Here is a 22979-nt window from a genome sequence, read left to right as displayed (position 1 = left end):
AATGTGAAGGATAGGCATAAGGCCAAGCTAGATATAGGATAAGGGCAAGTACTAAAGGAAAGTACTCAGAGGTTGGGCAGACTGGATGGGCCTACTGGTTCTTATCTGCCGTCACTTTCTATGTTTCTATCTGGATAGATTCTCTATGGAGGAATGGTCTCAGATCCATTGCCATGTATTCTCCAACATCATTAGGCATTATAAGAGAAGACACAGAGCTGTTATCTTGGCAAAGGGAGGTAGCATAAAGTATTCACTAAAAGGGTGGCAATCATTTTGCCACACATATATTTAACATTTTAAATGCCCGTGTTGTGTTTGCAGTGGTTTGATATGCATGAGAGCAGAGTATTTTTGTGCATCTTTTGAAGAAAGGATCAAAAGATTAAACAATAAAGACAATTTTAGCCTTCTTTGCACATATTTACTAAGGGTGCCAATATTAGTGGAGGGCGCTGTATATCTCAAAATAAATACCAAGTTAGTACATAAGAAACAAGCAGAAATAAAAAGCTTTGATACCAGTTTTCTAGGTTTTTTTTTTATTATATATATATACTTGCTGAACAATCAGCAACCGCTGAACAGACATGGGATTCCATGTCATCAGAGAGTTCCTCCCCCCCTCTACAACAGCTTATGTATATGACAAGGTTCACTGAATCAGTGCGTACTAAATGTGACACAGGAAGACAATACCGATCTTACACCAGAGTGATGTTAGGCTCTCTCCCAACAACAGGCATCAAGGGAAATAGTGCTAGCAGCAAACACAACACAACCCAACTCAGGGATGTTATCTGCAAACATAAAAATGGAGAAGAAGAAAAAAAGTAAATACCAGTACTGCAGGAGATTATTTACAAAAACAAAATGGACACAATAACAAAATCAATTGTGCTCTTTACAACACTCACTACTGGAAGCAATATCTACTGGATAGTACTAATGCCAGAACTACGTATAGAGACAAGTAGCTTTTATGCAGTTAAAAGGGAATAAAAGCTTTTAAATGATTTATCTTTAAAAGAACTGCTGGATCTTAAATACAGAAGCAGCCAAAGTGAATTAGGCAAAGGCGTGTTTTTGTGCATAGATGCAGAAAGCCCATTTAGTTTCCCAGTGATTGAATGATCCTAGTGGATTCAAAGCGAGGCTATGAAACATCGGAAAAGAAACACTGAACTTATCACAAAAAAGAAATTGACTGTGCACAAAAACAGCTTTAAGACTGTTTACTTTGCTGACAGTATTATTGCTGCTAGGAGTGTGCATGTCTACGGCCATGGAGCTAGCTTCTGACCTACTAGGTTAACTGGATAAACCCGTCTTGTTAAAAGGCAACCGTGTACCAAGCTGCAGACCACCGTTTACCAAAAAAGTCTACATGACTATTAAATATTTTAATAATATATAATTTTTCCCTCTGTATGACAAGAAACATTGTATGCTAAGGACTTTCTCTCCTTGTTGCTGATTACTGGACCTCTTACAAAATATAAAAATATCAGGAAACAATGAACTGTGGTGATTGTTGGTAAGTATTATTCGCTAAAAAATATAATTTTTATAATTATTGATTTATAAAGTACCATTATATTCTACAGCACTGTACAATGAGTAAAATAGCAACTTTCCCTTACAGAAGCAAAAAAAATAAAAATCTAAAAAAGGTGCCACCACAATCATAACTCCTAAGATTTTGCTGGGTACATTCTCAACATTCCCTACATGATTACTTTAGCTGTTGAAGAAAGACACCAGACAAGTTTGCAGTATTTTTCTGGTATAATCAAACAGTAGCTAAAGGACATCATTTTGTATTACTGATGATTCCAGGCAAGTGCCTCTGTGGTCACAAAAGTGGCAGAGCTTATTACAAGCATTTTATTGAGTGTGCTGACTGAAGGTATTAATATCTATGGATAGCTTTGTGCCTTGGGCTGTTTTGTTACAGATAAAAAAAAAAAAAGAAATAAACCTGACAGGAAAGAAAGCACTTTTGAAATCATGACTAACATCACCGCAAGTACAGGTAAAGAAATTGGCTAAGTTAAGTGCAGTTGTTACAATGTGGATACAGGGGTAAAATGTGTAGACATAATGTATGTACATATTGCATAACTACATATTATGCAACTCTATCTCAAATATTACCAGTAGACCCACAATGTAATGTGTTATTTTATCTATTCTGTTGAATTGAACATTTATATGACTAAATGCAGGGTCCCATATGTAAACTCGCTCTTATTGATAAATTACTGCTATGGAATCTGCTGATGTTCTTTAAATGATGTAAAACTATTTTTGACAGGAAGCTAACACAAAATCAGGCAATGATAGGTTGTTGCCCATGTACGGGCTTTGTCATTAAGGGGTTAAAATATACAATATATGGTTGCAAGAACAAATAACTTAGAATAAAGAAGTATTACCTTGGATTCAGTAGCCATGTTTCTCATCCCTGGCCAACAAGCAAAAGCAATCAGGCCCACCGTAAGGACAGAACGGTAGAAGAAACTAAGGACCTATATGTTAAACAGACAAAAGAGAAAATCAGTTAAACATTTTAATATGTCATGTAATACTTTAACATTAAGTATGAACAATGCTTTTTCATTTGTCATTTTGAAAAAGTATCTTAACTACATCATCTTAATTTGGTGCAAAACACATTTTCTCAGTAGATGCATCATGTTTTCTACGAACGTCATTAAGACTGCAGCAGGAGAGTTGGCAGGACAATTTAGGCTTTGACTCCTTCATTACTGATTATGAAGTACCAACGCTAACAACCTTCTCCAGCAAGAAAGGATGATCTGGCCCTGTATAATGCATAACGTAATGGGTGAGGAGACTTGAAACCACAGTTCTCCTGCTGTCTCTCCTACCAACTCTTCTTTTAGTTGAGAGGCTAAATTTTCACCATTTCATGTGTGTTTAAAGTAGTAAAAACAATATTACTTACCAAAATTTCAACTCCTACAGTAACAATTAGAAGAAATCCCAGTGTCCTACGCAATGGAACAGATGATACGTACTTTATGACGTTGTACAGTATCCCCATTCTGAGAAAGAAAAAAATATAAAACATTAACAAATTATTATTTATTGTTTTATATAGCGCCATCATTCCGCAGCACTGAAAAGTGTATTTATTTAACATAGAAATGTAGAATATGATGTCAGATAAGAACCATTCAGCCCATTTTTCCTGATGTAAGGGATTCAAACCCCTATCAGTCCTTGGTCTGGTCCCATAGTGAGGATAGGTTTAAGCCTATCCCATGTTTGAATTCCCTCACATTATTAACCTCTACCGCTTCTGCTGGGTGACTATTCCATTTATCTACTACCCACTCAGTAAAGTAGAACTTCCTTACATTATCTCTAAACCCTTCACCCTCTAGTTTTAGCCTATGACCTATTATTCTAATATTGATCCTCCTTTCAAATAAGCTTTGTTAAATCCCTTTAAGTATTTAAAAGTTTTTATCGCACCTCTCCTCTCTCCAAGCTGTACATATTAAAGATCATTTATTATTTTACTGATAATTTCTAACCTGCAAACCAAATACCATTTTCATAGCCCCTCCTCTGAGCTCTCTCCAATGCAGACCTTTCTACCATCTGCAAAAATACATACCACACCATTAAGTGCTTCTATAATATCACTAATAAAATTATTTAAAAGCACTGTTCCTAATACTGGATTCCCCAGGTACCCCACTAGTGACAAGTCCTTCCTCTGAATATACACCGTTAACTACAACCTTCTGCCTCCTGTCACTCAACCATTGGATTATCCATTCAGCTAGTCTGGCATCCATACCCAACGACTGCAATTTATTTAAAAGTCTTAGTTACCCAGTCAAAATAAATTAGGTTAGTTTGACAGGATCTTCCTGTAGTAAACCCATGCTCTGAAGCAAAACATTAACTTCTAATTACTTAACAATCCTATCCTTTAGCATGGTCTCCTTTAATTTCCCAACTACTGACATAAGATGCACTGGTCTAAAGTTGGCCGAGTCTTCTCTGCTACCATTTTTTTTTAAAGTGGTACTACAGTTTCCATTATTATTTATTGGTCTAATTGTTGACTTTGTTCAGCAACTTTTGAGTAAGCAACTCATGGCAGACACAGGATGCTGAAAGCCAAAAGATTTAGGTTCTTTTGAATCATTCCTGCCACACTGCTTCGAAAAAAAAAGCAATTTTAGAATAAAATTAATGTATCTGTGTTTTAACTGGGAAAGGGTTTGACAAACAAATGTGCCATATTTTACCTGTGATGCATTACAGCTAGTGAGGAAACAAATGTTAATGCTTTGAATCAACCCTTAAGCACTGCCATGTATTATCAGGAAATGTAATGAGGAAAAAGGCAAAGCTAACTCTGAGTCTGGCATGTCTTCTAGACACCATCTAAACATGATCAGCTGAGCTCAGCAACAAGAATTATGGCTCATGCCACAAGACACAATTAGTTAATAACTCATACTAAACACAGTTGTTCTATACGACTTCTTCATAAGGTCATGGGCACAACTGAAATCATAAAAAGAGAACATCTATTCACAGAAGGGATTTTTACAACCAACGTTTCCTCGTTTATTCGTAGCCATTGTTTTATTTAGAGTCAGATGTGCGCAACCAACTTGGGATTGAGCTCATGTATCAAAGTCTCCTCAAATTATCGCCAAAGCAAACCATAGGGCACGTAATGCAGTGGACTTTTTTTTATTACACCAGAGTTAAAACTGCATTTTGATTAAGTCAGTGTTTAGCAGTCTCTACAACTCCGTGATCTCAGATCCAGAATTATGAACCCCTGGCTTCAATGTCTTGGACAGCTCTATAAAGCTTTTGAACTTTTCTTGTATGAGTCATAAGATACGTCTACATTTTCCTATAGCTTTATTTATGCTACCATAATCAAATCCCATAAACCCCCTATACCAGAGGAGTTTAAAAAAGCCAGAGGTGCGGTGCGGTGCGGTGCGACCGACAGATACTGGACTATGGCTTTTAGAATGTTTTTATTTCAGAAATTTAATAAAAGTACTAAATAAATAAAATACTATTGAGTCTTATTGTGTCTTTTAGGACTATAAAACATTGTAATAAACTCATACACACCAAAATTTCTGAGTTTGTAAAAAAAGAGGTAGGTCAGTGGAGGAAATGCTTGCCTGGAGTCTCCTCTTCATATAGCAGCCACAAGACAGAAAATGAGAGCTATACCCAAAAGAGAAGGCCCTTCTACACATGAGTGGTCAGAGAGTAAGAGGAACCCACATAGGTAGGCAGTGAGGCTAAGGCACATTAGAAACCTTATGAAATGTGCCTATAGTTTATGCATCATAACAAATACCAGAGTTATAATTAAATTGCTGATGTAGGAGCACTTTTAGATATGTCTAACTTAAGACTTTTCAGTACTTAAAATGTCATTCTTTTGAAACTGCACAGAACTTCTACTTTCTTTACTTCAGAAATTGTTTGCTCCCAAGTTCAAACGTAATTTATGTTGCAGAAAATGTAGCTGCTCTTGAGGATTGTGACTCAGAAGACAGGAAAGTTAAAATAAGACAAATGTGCATTGTTAAAACTCATTTGAAACTCAACCTACTCTTTAGAAACAGCATGCCAAACTGGAATGGGTAAGAGACAATAAACATAGTAGGTCCAAGGGCATGACTGAATCATCAGGAAGAAGGAGATAAAAAGTCCAAGCCCAGTAAATCCATAACGTGAATCAGATGGTGCTTCCTGCAAGAGAAAATCAATGGAAAAATATTTACACCAGTAAAATATTTGGAATTGCCTACTGTCGTCATTTATTTACAAAAAAATTGACAGGTTCTTTATCACTATACTGTATAAGAAATACAGTAATTACAATAATTAGAAGGAGATATGAAAGCTGAAAATCTGAAAGCTAGAAAAATAGGGTCATCTTATATTTAGGCCTTTTTTCTTTCATTAAGATCCAAAGTTTGGGGAGACATCTTATAACGTCATCAAAGAGTCAAGCAAATATGGTATTGCTTGTAAAATCTACAGATTTTACACCTGTATTCTGTGAGATGTTACACCACATGCTTTGTGCAACAACACAGAACAGATAAGAGATAGCGTAACATTGTCCAAAATGTCTTAGTATGGTGAAGATGACATACCAAGACATGTTGGACAATTCTATGGTTCCAACTTTGTGGGAACAGTTTGGGGAAGGCCGTTTTCTATTGCAGCATGATTGTGCCGCGGTGCACAAAGCCAGGTCCATAAAGACATGGTTGGATGAGTTTGGTGTGGGAGAAGACCGGCTCGCACAGAGCCATGACCTCAACACCATCGAACACCTTTGAGAGGAACTGGAATGGAGATTGCAAGCCAGGACTCCTACTGACTTTACAAATGCTCTACTGGATGAATCGGCAAACATCTTGTGGAAAGCCTCCCCAGAAGAGTGGAAGCTGTTATAGCTCCAAAGGGGGACCAACTATATATTATTGTCTATCTATTTACCTGTTGGTGTAATGGTCAAGTGTCCCAATATTTATTTCCATATAGTGTACATACACATAGGCTGTACAGTTTGTGTGTTCTCTTTCTACATACAAAAATAGCTTAAAATATAATTGAATCTATACATCTGTTCTGACCAGCATGCTGCCTAGACCAGAATTTCCTTATATATTTAAAGGGTCATTTTTCTAATTTTTTTTTTTTATATTTGACTGGACTCCTCATACACAATGGGTTGCTTTCCTACTAGAAACATTACTGTAAATAAAAACACCCTCTGTTGCTGGTGCTTGCACCCTTAAGCATGTTAAAGCTACAGAAGAGCAATGCCTTCGAATGACTTCCAATAACACTTAAGAAACAGGTACCACACACCAGCAAACTGATTGCCATGTGGGGTGCTTAAAACTGTACTGTGATGTAGGGTAATATATAGAAGTCAATGAAAAGAATCCATTAGCAGGTTTCCAAAATTAGTACTAAAACCAAACTTTATATTTGAAGTGCACTACAATTTTGCCATTAAAAAATACCTGGACTTAGTTGGCTTCATAAAAAATGTGTGAAGATGAAAGAGACATGAATGATGACAACGAAATTAACGGCATAACTAAGTTACTTAAAGAGCAAAGCAATGATTTACCCATACTAAACAGCTGCAAACAACAATAGAGTCGGCGGCTATTTCTTATCTATAAACTTCCAGAACGCACACTTCTGACAGTCTGAATAATTGAAGAATGTAAGCAGCGTGCCTGGGTTTCGGGAATACAGACCTCACTATGCATGTCTCTTATGTTAAAAGTACATTCATTCCAATTCACTTGTCTGAAAATGCAATTTTTTCTGTACATTCCTTTAAACTCCAAGATAAATCGCCAGCTTTCAAGAAACAAAACTTTGCACATCTACTTAATTTTATATATTTTGAAATCTCCTTAAAAAATAACATGATTATGGTGGTTGCCAAGCAGATGACAATGTATTTAATAAAACAAACATGTTTGTTAATTGTCATGGATCTTGATAGTCTGACCGACTACCTCCGCTGTCTGTGCTCCCTTAGCCTGGGACAACACACTCTTTCCCTGGTTTCCCAGTCACTAGCCGAGACTCAGTGTAGGGTATAACCAAAATGCTTTATTTTTCACACACATGGTTGGATATAGCCAGCAAAGCAACATTAACATAAAACAAGATATTGGGATACAAACCACCCCCTTAATCTGCCTCCCAGAGACAACAGGGTCAGTTAAGGGATTAACAATACAATAGGGTCCCAACCTCTTCTATCTATTACTGTTCCAGTTCCAGGATTTGGTCGGAGTAAATGTCTGTAGTGGTGGAACTTTACTGACTTAAACATTGGCTATGTGCCCTGGCTTTGTAAATACTTCTGTGGCTACCCCTAGCAGGATATCATCCCATCACTTGCTGAGGGGATTATCTCTGGCAGACAGAATATGGAGGAGGCTGGCTCTCAGGCCTCTCCAGTGGCCCCAGTGATGGAGGGTTCCGTCACATTTCTCCTCCTTCCGAATAGGACTGACCCAGGAGGAGACCCCAAACGGATTGACTCCGTAGTCAGTCAGTTCATTTGGCCCATCAATGCCCTTCTAAAACTGGTGCTCCTGCTGCCGTTGGAGAGATGGGCCAGCTGCTGCAAAAATATAAGGTTTGATGGGGTAGATTGAATTGGCCAGCTTGAAAGATGTCCCAAATAGGATATGAAGGCAGTATTATCAGATCTGAAAAAAATGGTTTTGAAATAGCAAAACGCTACTCATACTCATACTTATTGCCCTTTAACTTGCAAAAATAAAATAAAACAAAACAAAAAAACATTGGGTATTTCTAAACTGTGGACAAATATCAAAATCTATTTAGAAGTTTTTGGCAGATGAAATTTTTCAATATTTTTTATAGTAAATTAGGTGATATGATCAAAATAATGGCATCTACAAAAAGTCCTTTTTACGCTAAATGAACACTGCAAAAATGTTAAAACAGCTTTGACCACGAAGGGTACAAAAAGAAAAAAAAAGACTGGTCGTTAAGGGGATATACACTATGGTTTGAAAGTTTGGTTTTAAAGGAAAAGCTAATTTTGTCCATTCAAAATACATCTAATAGATCAGAAATACAGTGTAGACATTGTTAATGTTGTAAATGACTATTGTAGCTGGAGCTAGCGTAGGCTTACAGAGGCCCTTTATCAGCAACCATCTTTGTTGTGTTCCTCCTTGTGGTAATCCAAGTTTACGTTGAAAAAGCCTAATTGGTCATTAGAAAAACCTTTTGCTACCATGTTAGCACAGCTAGAAATTTTCTATGAAAACACCCAAACAGTAGTGTAAACATCTCATAATTTGCAATAAGTTTGGAAGGTCTGATAATACTGGGCTAGTTTTAAGGCCACTTTTACAGCAAGAACAACTGTAGAAGCTGCCGGTGCCTTCAAAAGAAAAGTTAATCACATTGAAAACATCCTTTTATTGGGAGAATAGATTTAACACATTCATTTTGAACACTGCATATCTTACTTAGTGAAACAATTTAAGGCATTTGCTCGCCAGTCTGTCTGTTACTCATATTTTCCAAATGCATCTGTCATCTCAACACATCTAAGCTGTTTGTAATTCAAATAGTTTCTAATGTAAAATAACAACCAGGGACTGTATTAAAACAAGGCTTTGCCACAAACACGCTGTTATCTTAAGCTTTGTGTAGTGTAGCTGCCGTGGCCCTGTTCTTGTCTGTTCTTCCTGCCAGCTAAATATCTGTGCTGCAGTTTTACACCATCTTTGGGTACTGCTTAATTTAAAAATCAAACTTATACAGAGTCAAATTTTATCTATTTAGGACTAAGAGAAGCATGGCAATAAATAGTATTTCAAATAAACTAACAATAATTATGTTACTCTTTAATGGGCACTGCTGCATCAGATGATGGTACCGTTGGTGTAAATGCTGTGACTCTATAACGGATCATTTTGAAATTAACGCATGATTAGGTAGGACCTGGACATTAACTGCATCCAATGGTATATATGCCAAGACCCCCATAAACCTCACAGTGAACTGTTGGAGAAAATTGTTGTTACAATGCAAATTGAGCTTGAAGTGTGTTGTTTAACATTGTCACTTGTTTCCTAAATGTGTTACACATTAGTCAATTGTGGTCCTTCGTGAGTAATAATGGACATAAGGCAAAATTATTTCCATATTCCATCAGGTGATTTACCCCATACCATAAACGGGAAATCAAAGAAACAAAAACAGTGTAGTATGTATGTAGTTGCAAGTCGTTCTACACCATATCACCCATGTAGCAAATACTCCTCCTAAATTGTTTATATATATATATATATATATATATATATATATATATATATATATATATATATATATATTCACTCATGGGTCTTCATCCTGTGTATTAGGACCATGGTCTTAATATATATTTTCCTATTGCAAAATAACCTCTGAACTGATGATCACTGAGGTTCCTGAGGAATAGTCTGATAATGTTATGAGGTGCAATGACTGGATGCTGCATGCAGGCATATAATGGAAGAATAACAGATTTTGGAACTTCGCTACCTTTTTCATAAATTTATCTTTAACTATTTTCACATTTTGGACATGCATAAAAAAACTGACGCATCCAATTGTTATAAACGTTTAGTTTAAACCATAAGAATAAGTGTTTTACTTCATTTCTCCACTCCTCCCACCCCTAACATTAGAGCACATGCATGTAAACTTTATTTCCTTCAGAAATATTCAAAGGAATCTCTAAAAACAAAGAATTGTTCATTACTTTTATTGCAAACAAGAAAGGAATCCACTGAATATACTACCAGATACTCAAACTTGGTCCATTGTTTTCAAGGACAGAAATTTAGAGCTTGTATGTGCTAAAACAAAAAAAACGTAACTGCGTAGGAGTATCACAAAACAAAATATATGCCGAGGCCATAATAATTGCTGTTCTGGGAGACCTATGGAGAGACCTACTCTGTTTCTTGACACTTAAGCAGTATCAAGCAGGCTAATTTTCTAAACAAGGAATGAAGAGTAATTTTTTGTAGAAAACACAACTTGTGCTCCGTTACTTGTGAAATCTAAAAATAGCCAACTTGACCTAAATCAACATTGGGAAATAGCTTTCATTTCACAGGTGCAGAACAATTTATACTTAAAAACTCAAGAGAACTGAACCGACTTGGAATTCATAATATGAATTATATATAAGATCCAAGTGAACACAAAGTTGACATTTTTAACAATACATATTTGTTTTAGGGTAAATAAAAATTTCTTTATTTTGTAATTTTTGCAGTGAAAAGGGGGATACAGAAGGAAAAAAAGGGGAATGCGGGGTAAAACAGAAAACAATGGTCGCAACAAGAGACCTACAGTAACATAGCTCAATACAAGAGGCAGGGTGCATTATGATAGCACACATTGTGCGTAGAGAGAGCCACACATCAAGAGACATAGTTGACAGTACATTGTAAAATGGGCAGGTCACATAACAACAGCGCACTTGTGCACGAGAGAGCCATATGACAAGGGGCAAAGTGGTACATACGATAACCCCTATTATAAGGGTTTGCAAGGTAGTACAAAGGGCACTGTGTTGTTGCAGACGTGATAGCTAGAGGAGCTCTCGTTTCAGCAGCCCCAAAACTAAAGGGGAATCACAAAAGTGGGAGAGGGAGGGGGAAACACAGGGAGGAGGGAAGGGAGAGGGAAAGAAGGAGAGTGAGAGAGAGAAAAAAGAAACACAAAGAAGGAAAGAGAGAGGGAAAAGGGAAAAAAACCAAAACAAAAAAAAAACCCACAAACACCACAACAAAAACTACTACCTCACCTGGCCACCTCAACCAAACGCAAAGAGAACACATCTCTTTGGAACTAATGCAATAGAGGGCGAATAAGGGGGCCTGCGACAAACTCCAGCCAGTGAAACCAAGTCTTCTGATATCTCTCCTCCGCACCCGTGGCAAGCAGGTGCAACTCCTCCAGGACCCTCGTTTGTTCAACTCGGAGGACCCACTCCTTAAAGGTAGGCGGGGCAGGATCACCCCAGTGCAGCGGGATGAGCGCCTTAGCTGCTGTGAGAAGATGGCGCGTAATAGACCTCCGAGAGGGGGGTAAGAAGGAGAAGACAAAATTCGGTCATGAACGGGACCACACGGTCCGTGAGGCGTTGCAACTGGGTATGAACAGATTTCCAGAAAGGAACTATACGAGGACACTGCCACCACAAATGCAGGAGAGAGCCTGGGGAGGCGTCGCATCTCCAGCACCTGTTCGGCACGTCGGGGCGGTATATAGAAGTCAAGGCAGGGGGTCGGTACCATAGGGCCAGCAGCTTGTATGACATTTCCTGGTCGCTGGTACTCCTAGAGCAGCAATGAGTGAAGACACATATCTTTTCCCATTGTTCCGTCGTAAAAGCGACCCGCAGCTCGGATTCCCACGTCCCATAAACACAGGGGGCACCGGATTAAGTGCCTCAAGGAGCAGACCATATAGTCATGAGATGCCATGTGGTGGGAGCTCAACAGCAACACACAGGTCCTCAAACACTGTGAGTGCTCGCGACATGTCATGTCTCCGGGGGAGTGACCGCACAAAGTTGCGTAGTTGAGCATAGTGGAACGCGTCTAGAAAAGAGGGAGGCGTGCGAAGGGAAAGCTGAACCAGAGGCTTAAGACCCTCGTTGGAGAGGAAAGTGCGGATCTCCGACCTCCCGCCCCCAGACGAGGCCGAGAAGAGGGCCCCACCCATCCCAGGGGGGAAATCAGGGTTATTCTGAACAGGGGTCAGTGGCGAGGGTACTGAGGATAGGCGCGTCTTCCTAAGAACCTGAAACCAGACATCAAGAGTGGCCCGTATGAAGGGGTGAGTTAAAGCCGCTCCCCGAGCAGTAGGGGGTAGAAGCCATGGCAAAGAGCGCATAGGAAGGCCCAGTAAGGCGGTTTCAACAGCCACCCATTGTTTGTGTGCCGGGCTGTGGGACCATTCCAGCACACGTAGCAGATTGCACGCCCTGTAATAAGTGCGAGGGCAAGGCAGGGCCAGACCGCCCTTAAATTTGGGGAGAATTAGAGTGGCAAGGCGTACCCTAGGGGCCCGAGAACCCCAGACAAAGCGAAGAAATGCCGTGCACAGAGAAGCGAAGAAAGAGGGGGGGACAGCGATAGGGAGGGTCTGAAACAGATACAGAAAACGAGGCATGACGTTCATTTTGAGCACATTAATACGACCCAACCAAGAGATCGTCAACGACTTCCAGGACCTCAGATCAGACAGAAGGGTAGTCAGTAAGGGTGAGAAGTTATAGTGGAATAGTTGAGAGAAGTCAGGCGACAACCAGGTCCCGAGATATTTGAGCTTAGAGCTACACCAGGTAAAAGGGAACGAGGTCCTCAAGGGACAGACCACCTCATGAGGAAGGTTTATGTTCAATATTTCGGACTTGGAGGCATTGATTTTGAAGTTTGTAAGAGCACCATATAAAGAGAACTCACGGAGGATATTGGGGAGAGAGATCTGGGGTCGGGACACAACGAACAGCAGGTCATCCGCATAACCTAAAATTTTATCATGGGTACCCCCAGCTCGCAACCCACATATATCAGGGTTCATCCGCACGGCTTGGAGTAAGGGCTCAACAGAGAGCACGAACAGCAGGGGGGAAAGTGGGCAGCCCTGCCTCGTCCCATTTCGGATAGCAAAGGAATCCGAGAGGGAGCCATTAACCCGGACGCGAGCTGAGGGAGTGGAATACAAGGACCGAATCCAGGTCAGCAAACCGGGACCGAAACCCATATGTGCCTTTCATGCTGTCCACCCTGTCAAAGGCCTTTTTCAGCGTCCGTGGAGAGCAGCATAGTCGGAGTGGAGGTGTGCTTGGCGTAATGCATAAGTGAAAGGGCTCTGATAGTGCTGTCCCTGGCTTCACGCCCGGGGATGAAGCCCGTCTGATCCGGGTGAACCAGCGAGCGCATGAAAGGCTTGATTCGGTTGGCAAGAATCTTGGCCAGCAGTTTCAGATCCTTGTTCAGCAATGAAATTGGGCGGTAGCTGCTGCATTGCTCCGGGTCCTTGCCCTCCTTTGGAATGAGAGTAATCGCGGCAGACAAAGTATGATCCAGAATACGACCGCCCGTGAGGGCCCAAAATATCTTTAAATTCCGAGTAGTAGCGTAAGGGAAGCCCATCAGGGCCTGGGCATTTCCCAGCCGGGGAGGACTTAAGGGCAAGGAGAAACTCTGGCAGTGTGATTGGGGAGTCCAACGTGATCTTCCGTCTAACGGTCCTATGAAGATACGACCTGATTTCTAGGGACTGACTGGGAAGTGCGGGGCCGGGGGGGGTCACGCGAAGGTTGTAGAGTCCCTCGTAATAACTCTGGAAACAGCGAAAGATATCGGAGGGGTGTGAGTGAAGGAGACCGCTCGAGCCCGAGCTAGATATTTACCCGGCTTATTGCCATGCTCGTAATATATTGCCTTGGTTTTCAGAAAAGAAGTGTGCAGTCGACGATTGAGGATCGAGGCCAACTCGCCCTGGAGAGACAAGAGGAGCTGCAGGTCGCTTCCAGACACCGAGGTTTTGTGCGCCTGTTCTGCCAAGGCTATCTGGGCGTAGAGACTGTCTATCCACTCCTGCTCTGCGCGTTTACGCTTAGAGCACTCCTTGAGAAAATGCCCTCTAATTACGCATTTATGCGCTTCCCAGACTGTCAACTCAGGGGTACCCTGGAGGAGGTTATCCTGACAATAATGGCGGAGGACCTCAAGCGACTCAGAGCGGGCCAGCACGTCCGATAAGACAGATTCATTGAGACGCCAGGAGCCCCCAGTAGGACGGGGGAGGGGGGAGGCCAGGGAGAGGGACAGGGGGGCATGGTCCGACCAGGTCGTCGCCCCAATGGAAGAGCGGCGGAGGAGGTTGGCGAAATGGCAAGGAAGAAAGAAGAAATCGATGCGGGAATACGAGTTGTGCGGCATGGAAAAGAAAGTGTAGTCTCTTGTATCAGGATGGAGAGCCCTCCAACAATCAACCAGCCTGTGAGTGGTAAGGAGTGAATGGATCCTGCGGAGGACGTGGCGGGGGGTCCGCGTTGTCCCTGAAGAGGTGTCTAAAGCCGGATACAGTGCTACATTAAAGTCACCCCCTAGGACTAGAATCCCTTCTTGAAAGCCATTAAGCTGCTGCAGTACAGAACGAAGGGCGAGGTGTTGGCCTCGGTTAGGGAGGTAGACATTCACCAGCATGTACATTTGATCCGCGATCACGCCCTTAACCAATAAATACCTCCCCTCGGGGTCAGCTACGACGCCTGAGGTGTGGAAGGGTAACTGGGCAGTGAAAAGAATCGCCACTCCCTTAGATTTTGCCAATGGGTTATTACTGAAAAAAAACGGTGGGGTGGGAGCGGCAGGAGAGCCTAGGAGCCCGAGACGCCAGGAAGTCAGTCTCCTGAATAAAAGCGATGTCTACCCGACCTCTGTGAAGATCTCGGAAAAGGGAGGAGTGTTTCTCAGGGGTGTTGAGGCCCTTGACATTAAGTGAGAGCAGATTAAGCCCGAGGGTGGGTAGAGTTGACATTGAACAAACAAACACACAAAAAAAAAAAAAAAAAGGGGGGGTAAGAGAGGGGGGGGAAGCGAGAGGAGAAAGCAGGAGGAGGAAGGAAGGGAGGGAGGGAAAACAGGAGGAGGGGGAACCGTGGAGGGCAAGGGTCAGGACAAGAAATACACCAACGGCGCCCGACGGGTAGTATACACCCGACAGCAACAGGGCGTCCCTGTGCAGGGGAGATGTCGAATCCGTAAGGAAAGGTGGAACCACCAAACAGAACAGAAAATAAACACAAAAGTGAGTGAAACATGCGCGGGCCGCCGCCCGCTACCTTTTACTAGAAAGAGCAACAAAAGCGATAACAAAAAGACCGCTATGCGAACCAAAACAACACAATCGAAAGGGGACATCATAGAAACCTCAGAAGTTGTCATCGTGGAGAGGAAAGGCCAAGTGTCGTGGCCATAAAAATAATAACAAAATAAAAGTAAATAAACATTGATATATATATAGATATATTAATGTACATGCATATATATAACAATACATCAACACATGTGGAGGTACGCTAATGCGATGTGGTGTGTGAATTGCCCGCAGGCACAGGCGTAAGACAGAGGCACTGCCCGTGCAGAGGCAAAGGAAATGAGGAGGCCAGAAGGCAGCCATGACTCAGGGGTCATCCCCGTGTAAGTAGAAACGTATGTGCGGTGAGGTGCAAGCATCGCGCGCGAATGGAGGCTCGGGGCAGAGGTTCTACATGTGTGAGAGTGTAAAGGGCAGGACAAACAGGACGCATGCACCGAAGCCGAGAACAATGCATCCTCTAGCCGCTACAAAATAAATGCAAGTTATATGGATCAATACATATAAAAGAGAAAGAGAAGAAAAAATAAAGGGGGGGGTGGGAGGGGGGTGTGGGTGTGCATGCGTGCGTGTGTGTGTGTGTGCGTGTGTGTGAGAACTCAGGTGGCCATGACTGCAATATGACAACTCAAAGACAAACAGAAATCATACCACTATGCACACATAAAATCAGCGAAAGGAAAGCATCCGCGCAGGCAGAGCGATCCACGCCAGCCAACATAGATATGTATAGGCAGGCATACAAGTGTGACGTGGTATGTGCAATGCCCGCAGGCACAGGCACAGGATACAGGCCCTGCCCATGTAGGGGCCCAAAGGCAATAAACCCGCAGGAGGTGGCACCGTGTGATAACAGTCCAAACGTGGCGAAGAGTGAGCGCTGTCTGGGCTGTATAGTTGGGAGTATATATATATGTAAAAAAAATGAAAAAAATATGTAGAATATGTAGAGGCAGGCATACAAGTGTAATGCAATGTGCGTACAGCCCGCAGGTACAGGCACAGGAGATATACACTACCTATGTAGAGGCCAGAGGACAACCAGCGCGCATGAGGTACCACTATGCATACATATAAACAGCGAAAGGAGGCGACGCATCCGCGCAGGCAGAGCGATCCACGCCAGCCCACATAGATATGTATAGGCAGGCATACTAGTGTGGTGTGGTATGGGCAATGCCCGCAGGTACAGGCACAGGATATAGGCTCTGCCTATGTAGGGGGGGGGTGTGTGTGTGAGAACTCAGGCGCCCATAGCCGCAGTGTCGTGTGTGGGTGTGCGTGGATATAACTCAAAGATAAACAGAAAATCATACCACTATACACGCATATAAGCAGGGGGGGGTCCGGCAGACACGAGCAACGGAAGGTACCATGCGGACACGTCACCCCAATCCCCCAAACCCACGCGAAAGGTGGGGGCGGCAGAAGGGCTCTGGGGACCAAGCAATTGTAGAGGCACGAAACCTCCTATGAACAAATAAACAGGGGGGAGGAAAAAAGAAAAACAAAAAAAAAAAAACCCCATAAATAAATAAACAGGACAGTACAGTCCAAATAAATAAACAGAAAGAAATTGCCACGACAGGTAGGTATTGAGTGTGGTGCAAAATCCTCTACTCCACTACCGGGCCCATACGTCGAGAGGCCATTAAGGCAGGAGGGTCAAGCGGAGAGCTTCGTCGCGTGTCAGGGCGCCGAAGTCTACGAGGCCCGGGTGGTGGACCGGCGAGTCGGCCAGGAGCCGCAGACAGATCCACCCAGTCAGGGATCTGGAGGTCCGGCAGGGCCAAGTAGCGAAGCACCTCCGGGATATCGTGGTGGTATCGGATAGTCAGGGACCGGTTGGCATGCCTGATTACTAAGGCGAATGGGTAACCCCAGCGGTATGGTATGCGGAGCCGCCGTAACTCAGATAGTAGGGGACGTAGAGCCCGCCTCGCCTGAAGCGTCAGGTCGGAGAGGTCCTGGTAAAAGGAAATTGGGTGTCCATGAAAGGACCATTCACCAACCTCCCTGGCGCGGGCCATGATGGTTTCCTTGAGGCGAAAGTCAGTCAGATGGCAAATTATGTCCCTAGGAGGGGACCCCGGATCTCCACGGGGGCGCAGGGCGCGATGAGCCCTATCTGCAGGCACGGGAGTGTCCAACGGGCGGTCCAGGAGGCCATTGAAGATCTCTCCAAGCAGGCCAATGACGTCCTCCGGCACATCCGATTCTGGGACCCCTCTGACCCGAACGTTCTGCCTCCGGCTACGATTGTCGATATCCTCGACCCGCCGATGCAGCTCCCTGAGGTAAGTCGCGTGGCAGTCACCAAGGCGTTGAGTGGATGCGATGGCAAGTTTCTGCTGAGTCGCCGAATCCTCCAAGGTCAGGACCCTCTGTTCCAGAGCAGATAGATCCGTGCGCAGGGCCGATACTTCGTCGCGGACCACCTGCTTGAGTTCGGCGATGAGAAGAGAGAAGTCAGCCTTCCATGGTGCCGAGGAGAATAGCTGCACAACCTCTGGAGGGTGAGATGATGGAGGTGGATGCGTGATGGAGGCCGATTCCTCCGCAGAGGAAGAGCTGGCTGGAGATGCAGCCTCGTGGTCCCCTGAGGCCTGCGAGGCCAAGTCAGCCGGGGTACGAAAGTATTCGCGGAGAGAGGCCAAGGAGGACCGGTGACGATCCACGGCAGGAGAGGGGTCAGAGACCATCTTCTTATTGCGTCCCATGCTAGTGTAGCGGTCAAGGATAGTAGGAGAACGAGCGAGCAGGGGCGGAGCAACTAGCTCATGCGGCCATCTTCCTCGGCGGCCAGACACGCCCCACATATTTGTTTTAAATGTGCTGTTTAAATAAGATTGGGGGGGGGATTGGTGCATGCATCTTAAGAATCAGAGTAATTGGTATAATCACTGGGCTCCAGTATAATGAGCATTGTTAATGAGACATAATTGTGGGGCTGCAATACACAGAAGACTACGAAAGTACAAACCATAACTGGCATAAGACTTGTGTTATATAATAATAATTTGTGCATTTTTACAAATGTTTAACAGGTTGCTGCTGTTCACTATAATGTTGACCACGGCTGCATAACAAATAAAAATTTTAAGACATGAACTGAGCGGTCAGAGAGAGAGAGAGATTATATTTATATATATATATATATATATATATATATATATATATAATATATATATCCAGGGGAGGGGCCCCTGCTGCAGATCTCGGTGTTGCTGAATCACCAAGCCATTAGAGCAACACTGTTTGGGGGGGGGGGGGGCGATCATAGATGCTTTTTTTGCCCCTTTAAAGTCATGATGTGCTGGGCAAGTCAATTGTAGTCAATGGTTTAAATCTACCATTTCTTTTATTACATGTGCAAGATATACAGCAAGCAGAGCCATCAGGAAGTATTTGTAAAGGAATTTAGTAATATTATTTCCATAGTTTTTATATTAGTAATATTCCTTACAAACTTCACAGGTGTAATTGGCATCGTGATTAAACACAGATAGTGGTTGCTAATAGAACGAGAGAGTTACAACCCCAAATGCTCCTTATTTAAAAGACCCTGGTTCTGAGACAAACAAAAAAAACACAGTTTAAACTCATTTTTTTATTCAGAAATTAAGGAAATGTTTCTTACCTTGTTAGAATTTGAAGAAGATTGAATCTTATCACTTTGTGCTTTTATAAGCGTTACAATTATGTAAGAGATCCAACCAGCAAACCCCATGACAACACTTATACCAAGGAAAAATCTGTCGTAGGTGTGATAATACGAGAGGCCTTCTAAAGCAAGGTCGATCAGAGATCTGCACAAAGTCATCTGAAAAGAAGATGAAAGGTTCAGCTTACGTTAAAGATATGGATTCAGTTCATATTTATACCACATACTTAATTCACAGATCACTCTTGTGAAAAATCATCAGGAAAACTGTGGATACTAGACAGGCTAAATGGTTCTCATATGTCGCTACCAGGTACTTAGCCAAAACATAGTTCCTGATCTCCCAGACAAAGCTATGCTAAATAGTAAAACGTGTTTCGGGTCTGTCTTTTGCCCAGCTGTGGACAGATGAACCAAAAGAGCCAGAAATGTGGTCTGTAGACCACCACGGCCAAGGCCATATAGATTAATTTCAGAATTACTGTACACAGGGTTCATACTAACTGCATTAATAGCTGCATTATGACCTATCACCATGCCCATATTTTGAACTGATAAGCCTTTCTTACCGTTCTCTTATTGGGCTGACAAATAGTGTAACGGTGATTAGGTATACTTGTATGCAGAAACATAATGCTGGTATCTAGCCCAGACTGTTTCTCTGTTTGGTTTGATGTCGATTAATTTATTTGAATAGCATTTAAATGAACATTTGGTTTTTAATAGATAAGAGTTTTCTTCCTGCCATTTCTATTTACTTTTCAGTCTTTGGGTTACCACCAATTAGGAGGAAATAAGACAGAAATCAGGATCATTTCTGAAATATATCACAGGCTAGAAATGCATTTTGTAAACATTTATTATTTGTTTAATTCATCCTTTTCTTGCCATTAACCTGATACAACTAATTCTTGCTCCACTAATCTTATACCCCATCTCTATCATGGATCCACATTTACTGTGGATTAACTAAACATTTTACGTTAATCATCTAGACCACTGTCCCTATGTCCTATGTATTTAAGATGTTGTCATTTCAAGGTATAAACTTCTGTATTGAAAGCTTTACCCTACCTCTCTGCCCAACATATGACTAAGAGAAATATTTTTTAGCTTTATGTTTTATTTACTAGCCAAATAAGCATTGTGAGAAACCAGGAATTACCACATTGCTCTTTCAAATAATCCACCAACTAATTCAGGCCAACTAGGGGGTCAACATTAATATCCTTGACAAGGAAATGAAACAAAATTTAGAAATTAAAATTAGCTAGGCATTTTTACAAGATCATAATCCAAGCAAACTAAGTATTAACCTAAAGTAATTACCTTCAAATTATTCAGATAGCATTTATTAACATTATATATATCTTATATTGCCATTAGACAATAAATAAAACAGAGCAATGTAAATTTACATCTGCTCTTATGTAGGGTCAACAGTCCCTTTTACAGGAGAAGCTCAATGGGTTTGGAACTTCAAAATGCATATGTAAACAGGAACTTTTACTCTGCAACTCTCTTACAAACTTACCTGCAAACTGGCTTTATCTTATAAATGAAGATAGAATAAGACACGATGGACAAGGTTATTTCTAGGATTGTTAATTTAGTGGGAAGCAAAAGAGAGATAAGTGAATTTTCCAGTTCTAGGTCATTGTTGTCGGTTATATTAAAAAAAAGTTTGTGTAATTAAATTTATATAGTGTATATAATGCAGGTTATTTCACATTTCCTTACACAGAGGAATGTTTGTACCACATAATCCCATTAAACCAGCTGCCTTAAAATTCTTATGTGGAGCAATTTATTTGCAGTACTGTGAAAAGGCAGATAAGCCCCGCACAGAATCAGCCAAAATTGGTAACTGTAAGAAAATAAATAGAATCTTGGCCAACTGCAATCAGAATACTCAGTGCGCCTACACATGGCCAACATATTCATAAATATGTACTTATCTACTCTTATATTAAAGGCATTAACACGGACCCTTATACATTATTGTATCATATTAACAAGATAAAGAAATCCACAGTAAACAAGCCAGGAGTAAGATATCATATTCCAACTTTCACTCTCGTTGTGTTTATGTCAAGGCATACAGACATAAGAACCAGGTCTGTCCCTTTCATTTCATTATCAGTATCTAGAGGGTCTCTTGTTATTTTACCCTTTGGCAGCCAAGGGGACAGTGACTTGGACAGTGATAGGATTTAGGGGACTATCATGCTAACTGTACAAAAACATGTTTTAGAGAAAACTTATCTAGTAAATTAATGGTTTGCTTTCTTCAAATAATTATAATTTATCTTTAATCTTGCCTGATTATAAAAGACAAGCCTTTTTTCTATGCAGCCAACTAATCCCAGGGGATATCACTCACTTTCACCGACGCTCTCTCATACCCTCACTCTCACATTTTTTCCTGCCCTCTCACACTCTCATTTGCCCTCCCTACAATCTCAGCCGACCACTTCCATGTCCCTCTCTCACTTTCCATGACTCTGCTTCTTCTCGTTCTTTTTTCTTCATACACTCCTCCGCCCCTCCTGGTATCAGCTCCGTTATACAGGTACTTCTGCAAAAGGGGCGGCACCTCTGCACGCATCTTCTCCCACGATTGGCGGAACAGAGGAGAGGCTGTCTTCATGGTGTGTGCAGTGGCTCCGCCCTTTTGCGGAAGTACTCCAGGAGGGCAGAATATCTCAGATGGATTCGAGAAGAAAGAGGGGTGCAGAAATGGGAGTACACACAACTCTTGAAATTGTCAAAAACTGCTTATGCTAGTGTTCCATGTGTCCCAGAGTAACTGGAACGGTCCTATAAATTTAACAAATGCCCCACTCTACAGGTAGACCTTTTCTAGGACAGTGGAAAGGCTTGGAATACACATTATGGTTGCTGAGCTATATGTACATTGATATCTTCTGACATCACAGGGGTGAAGATAAGAGTAATCATGAAACAAAGATCATCCTAAATTCCGGTATGCAGAGAAAATCCGGTCACATGTTTTTTTTAAACATTTCACTCTGCCAGGAAATTATGAATATTTGGCTCATGCTATGTTACCTTTAAACTAGGCTTACATACCTGAAGGACATTTGTTTTGCGTGGGAGAACATGAATCTGTCTAGTGTTTTTACCATCATTATAATGTTACTAGCACTGTTTATTATGCGCCTAAACTTTTTTTTTCTCTTTTCCCAATATCTTTCTGTGGGTTTATTCACTAAAAGGAGAGTATGGTTTTTACTCCCTCAGTATTCATTATGAAGGACCAACACTGGTATTTTTTACAGTAATAATTGCTGAACTGGCCCTGTATAATGCATACTTCAATAGGTTAGGAGACTTCATTGATTTAACTATACAGTATATTATATAGGGCCAGTAAAAATATTTTTTGCAGCAAAAGCTCACATCAAAATGTATAAAGTAAAGGAGCTGAAACCACAACTCATGTGAACTCTCCTGACAACTCCCTCTTTAGCAAGTAGATCTATCTATCTCATCCTGACAGACCCTTCTCTCCTTATCCTAATACGCGCTCTCTCTCTTTCGCCTTACGACATACCTCTCTGTCTGTATCTCTTTCCTCCTATCATCCTCCCGATCTTTCTTCCGGGGATATCTTTCTCTCTTTACCCCTGACAGACAACCCTCTCTTCTATGCTGCCACCCCCCCCCATTTTATTATTATTATTTATTGTTTTATATAGCGCCATCAAATTCCGTAGCGCTGTACAATGTGTGGACATGACACAACAAGTAGTATGTAACATAAAAATTTCACTTACAGAGACAA

General features: G+C 41.8%; 1 protein-coding gene across 1 annotated transcript in view; it reads right to left on the bottom strand.

The window, feature by feature from the left end:
- LOC149302544 (GPI ethanolamine phosphate transferase 1-like) overlaps positions 1–22979 on the bottom strand; it is a 130394-nt gene that overhangs the window by 61157 nt on the left and 46258 nt on the right. The window contains exons 13-17 of the mRNA XM_089482227.1: positions 19148–19330; positions 5639–5778; positions 2972–3071; positions 2439–2531; positions 709–800 (exon numbers count right to left, since the gene is read on the bottom strand). Of these exons, the coding sequence (XP_089338353.1) occupies positions 709–800; positions 2439–2531; positions 2972–3071; positions 5639–5778; positions 19148–19330 (608 nt within the window). The remainder of the gene's footprint in view (positions 1–708; positions 801–2438; positions 2532–2971; positions 3072–5638; positions 5779–19147; positions 19331–22979) is intronic.

This window comes from Sceloporus occidentalis, unplaced genomic scaffold (assembly GCF_023333645.1).
Source record: "Sceloporus occidentalis isolate IW3139 unplaced genomic scaffold, rSceOcc1.0.p SCAF_18, whole genome shotgun sequence".
NCBI lineage: Eukaryota > Metazoa > Chordata > Lepidosauria > Squamata > Phrynosomatidae > Sceloporus > Sceloporus occidentalis.
This window is presented reverse-complemented; position numbering and strand designations above follow the sequence as displayed.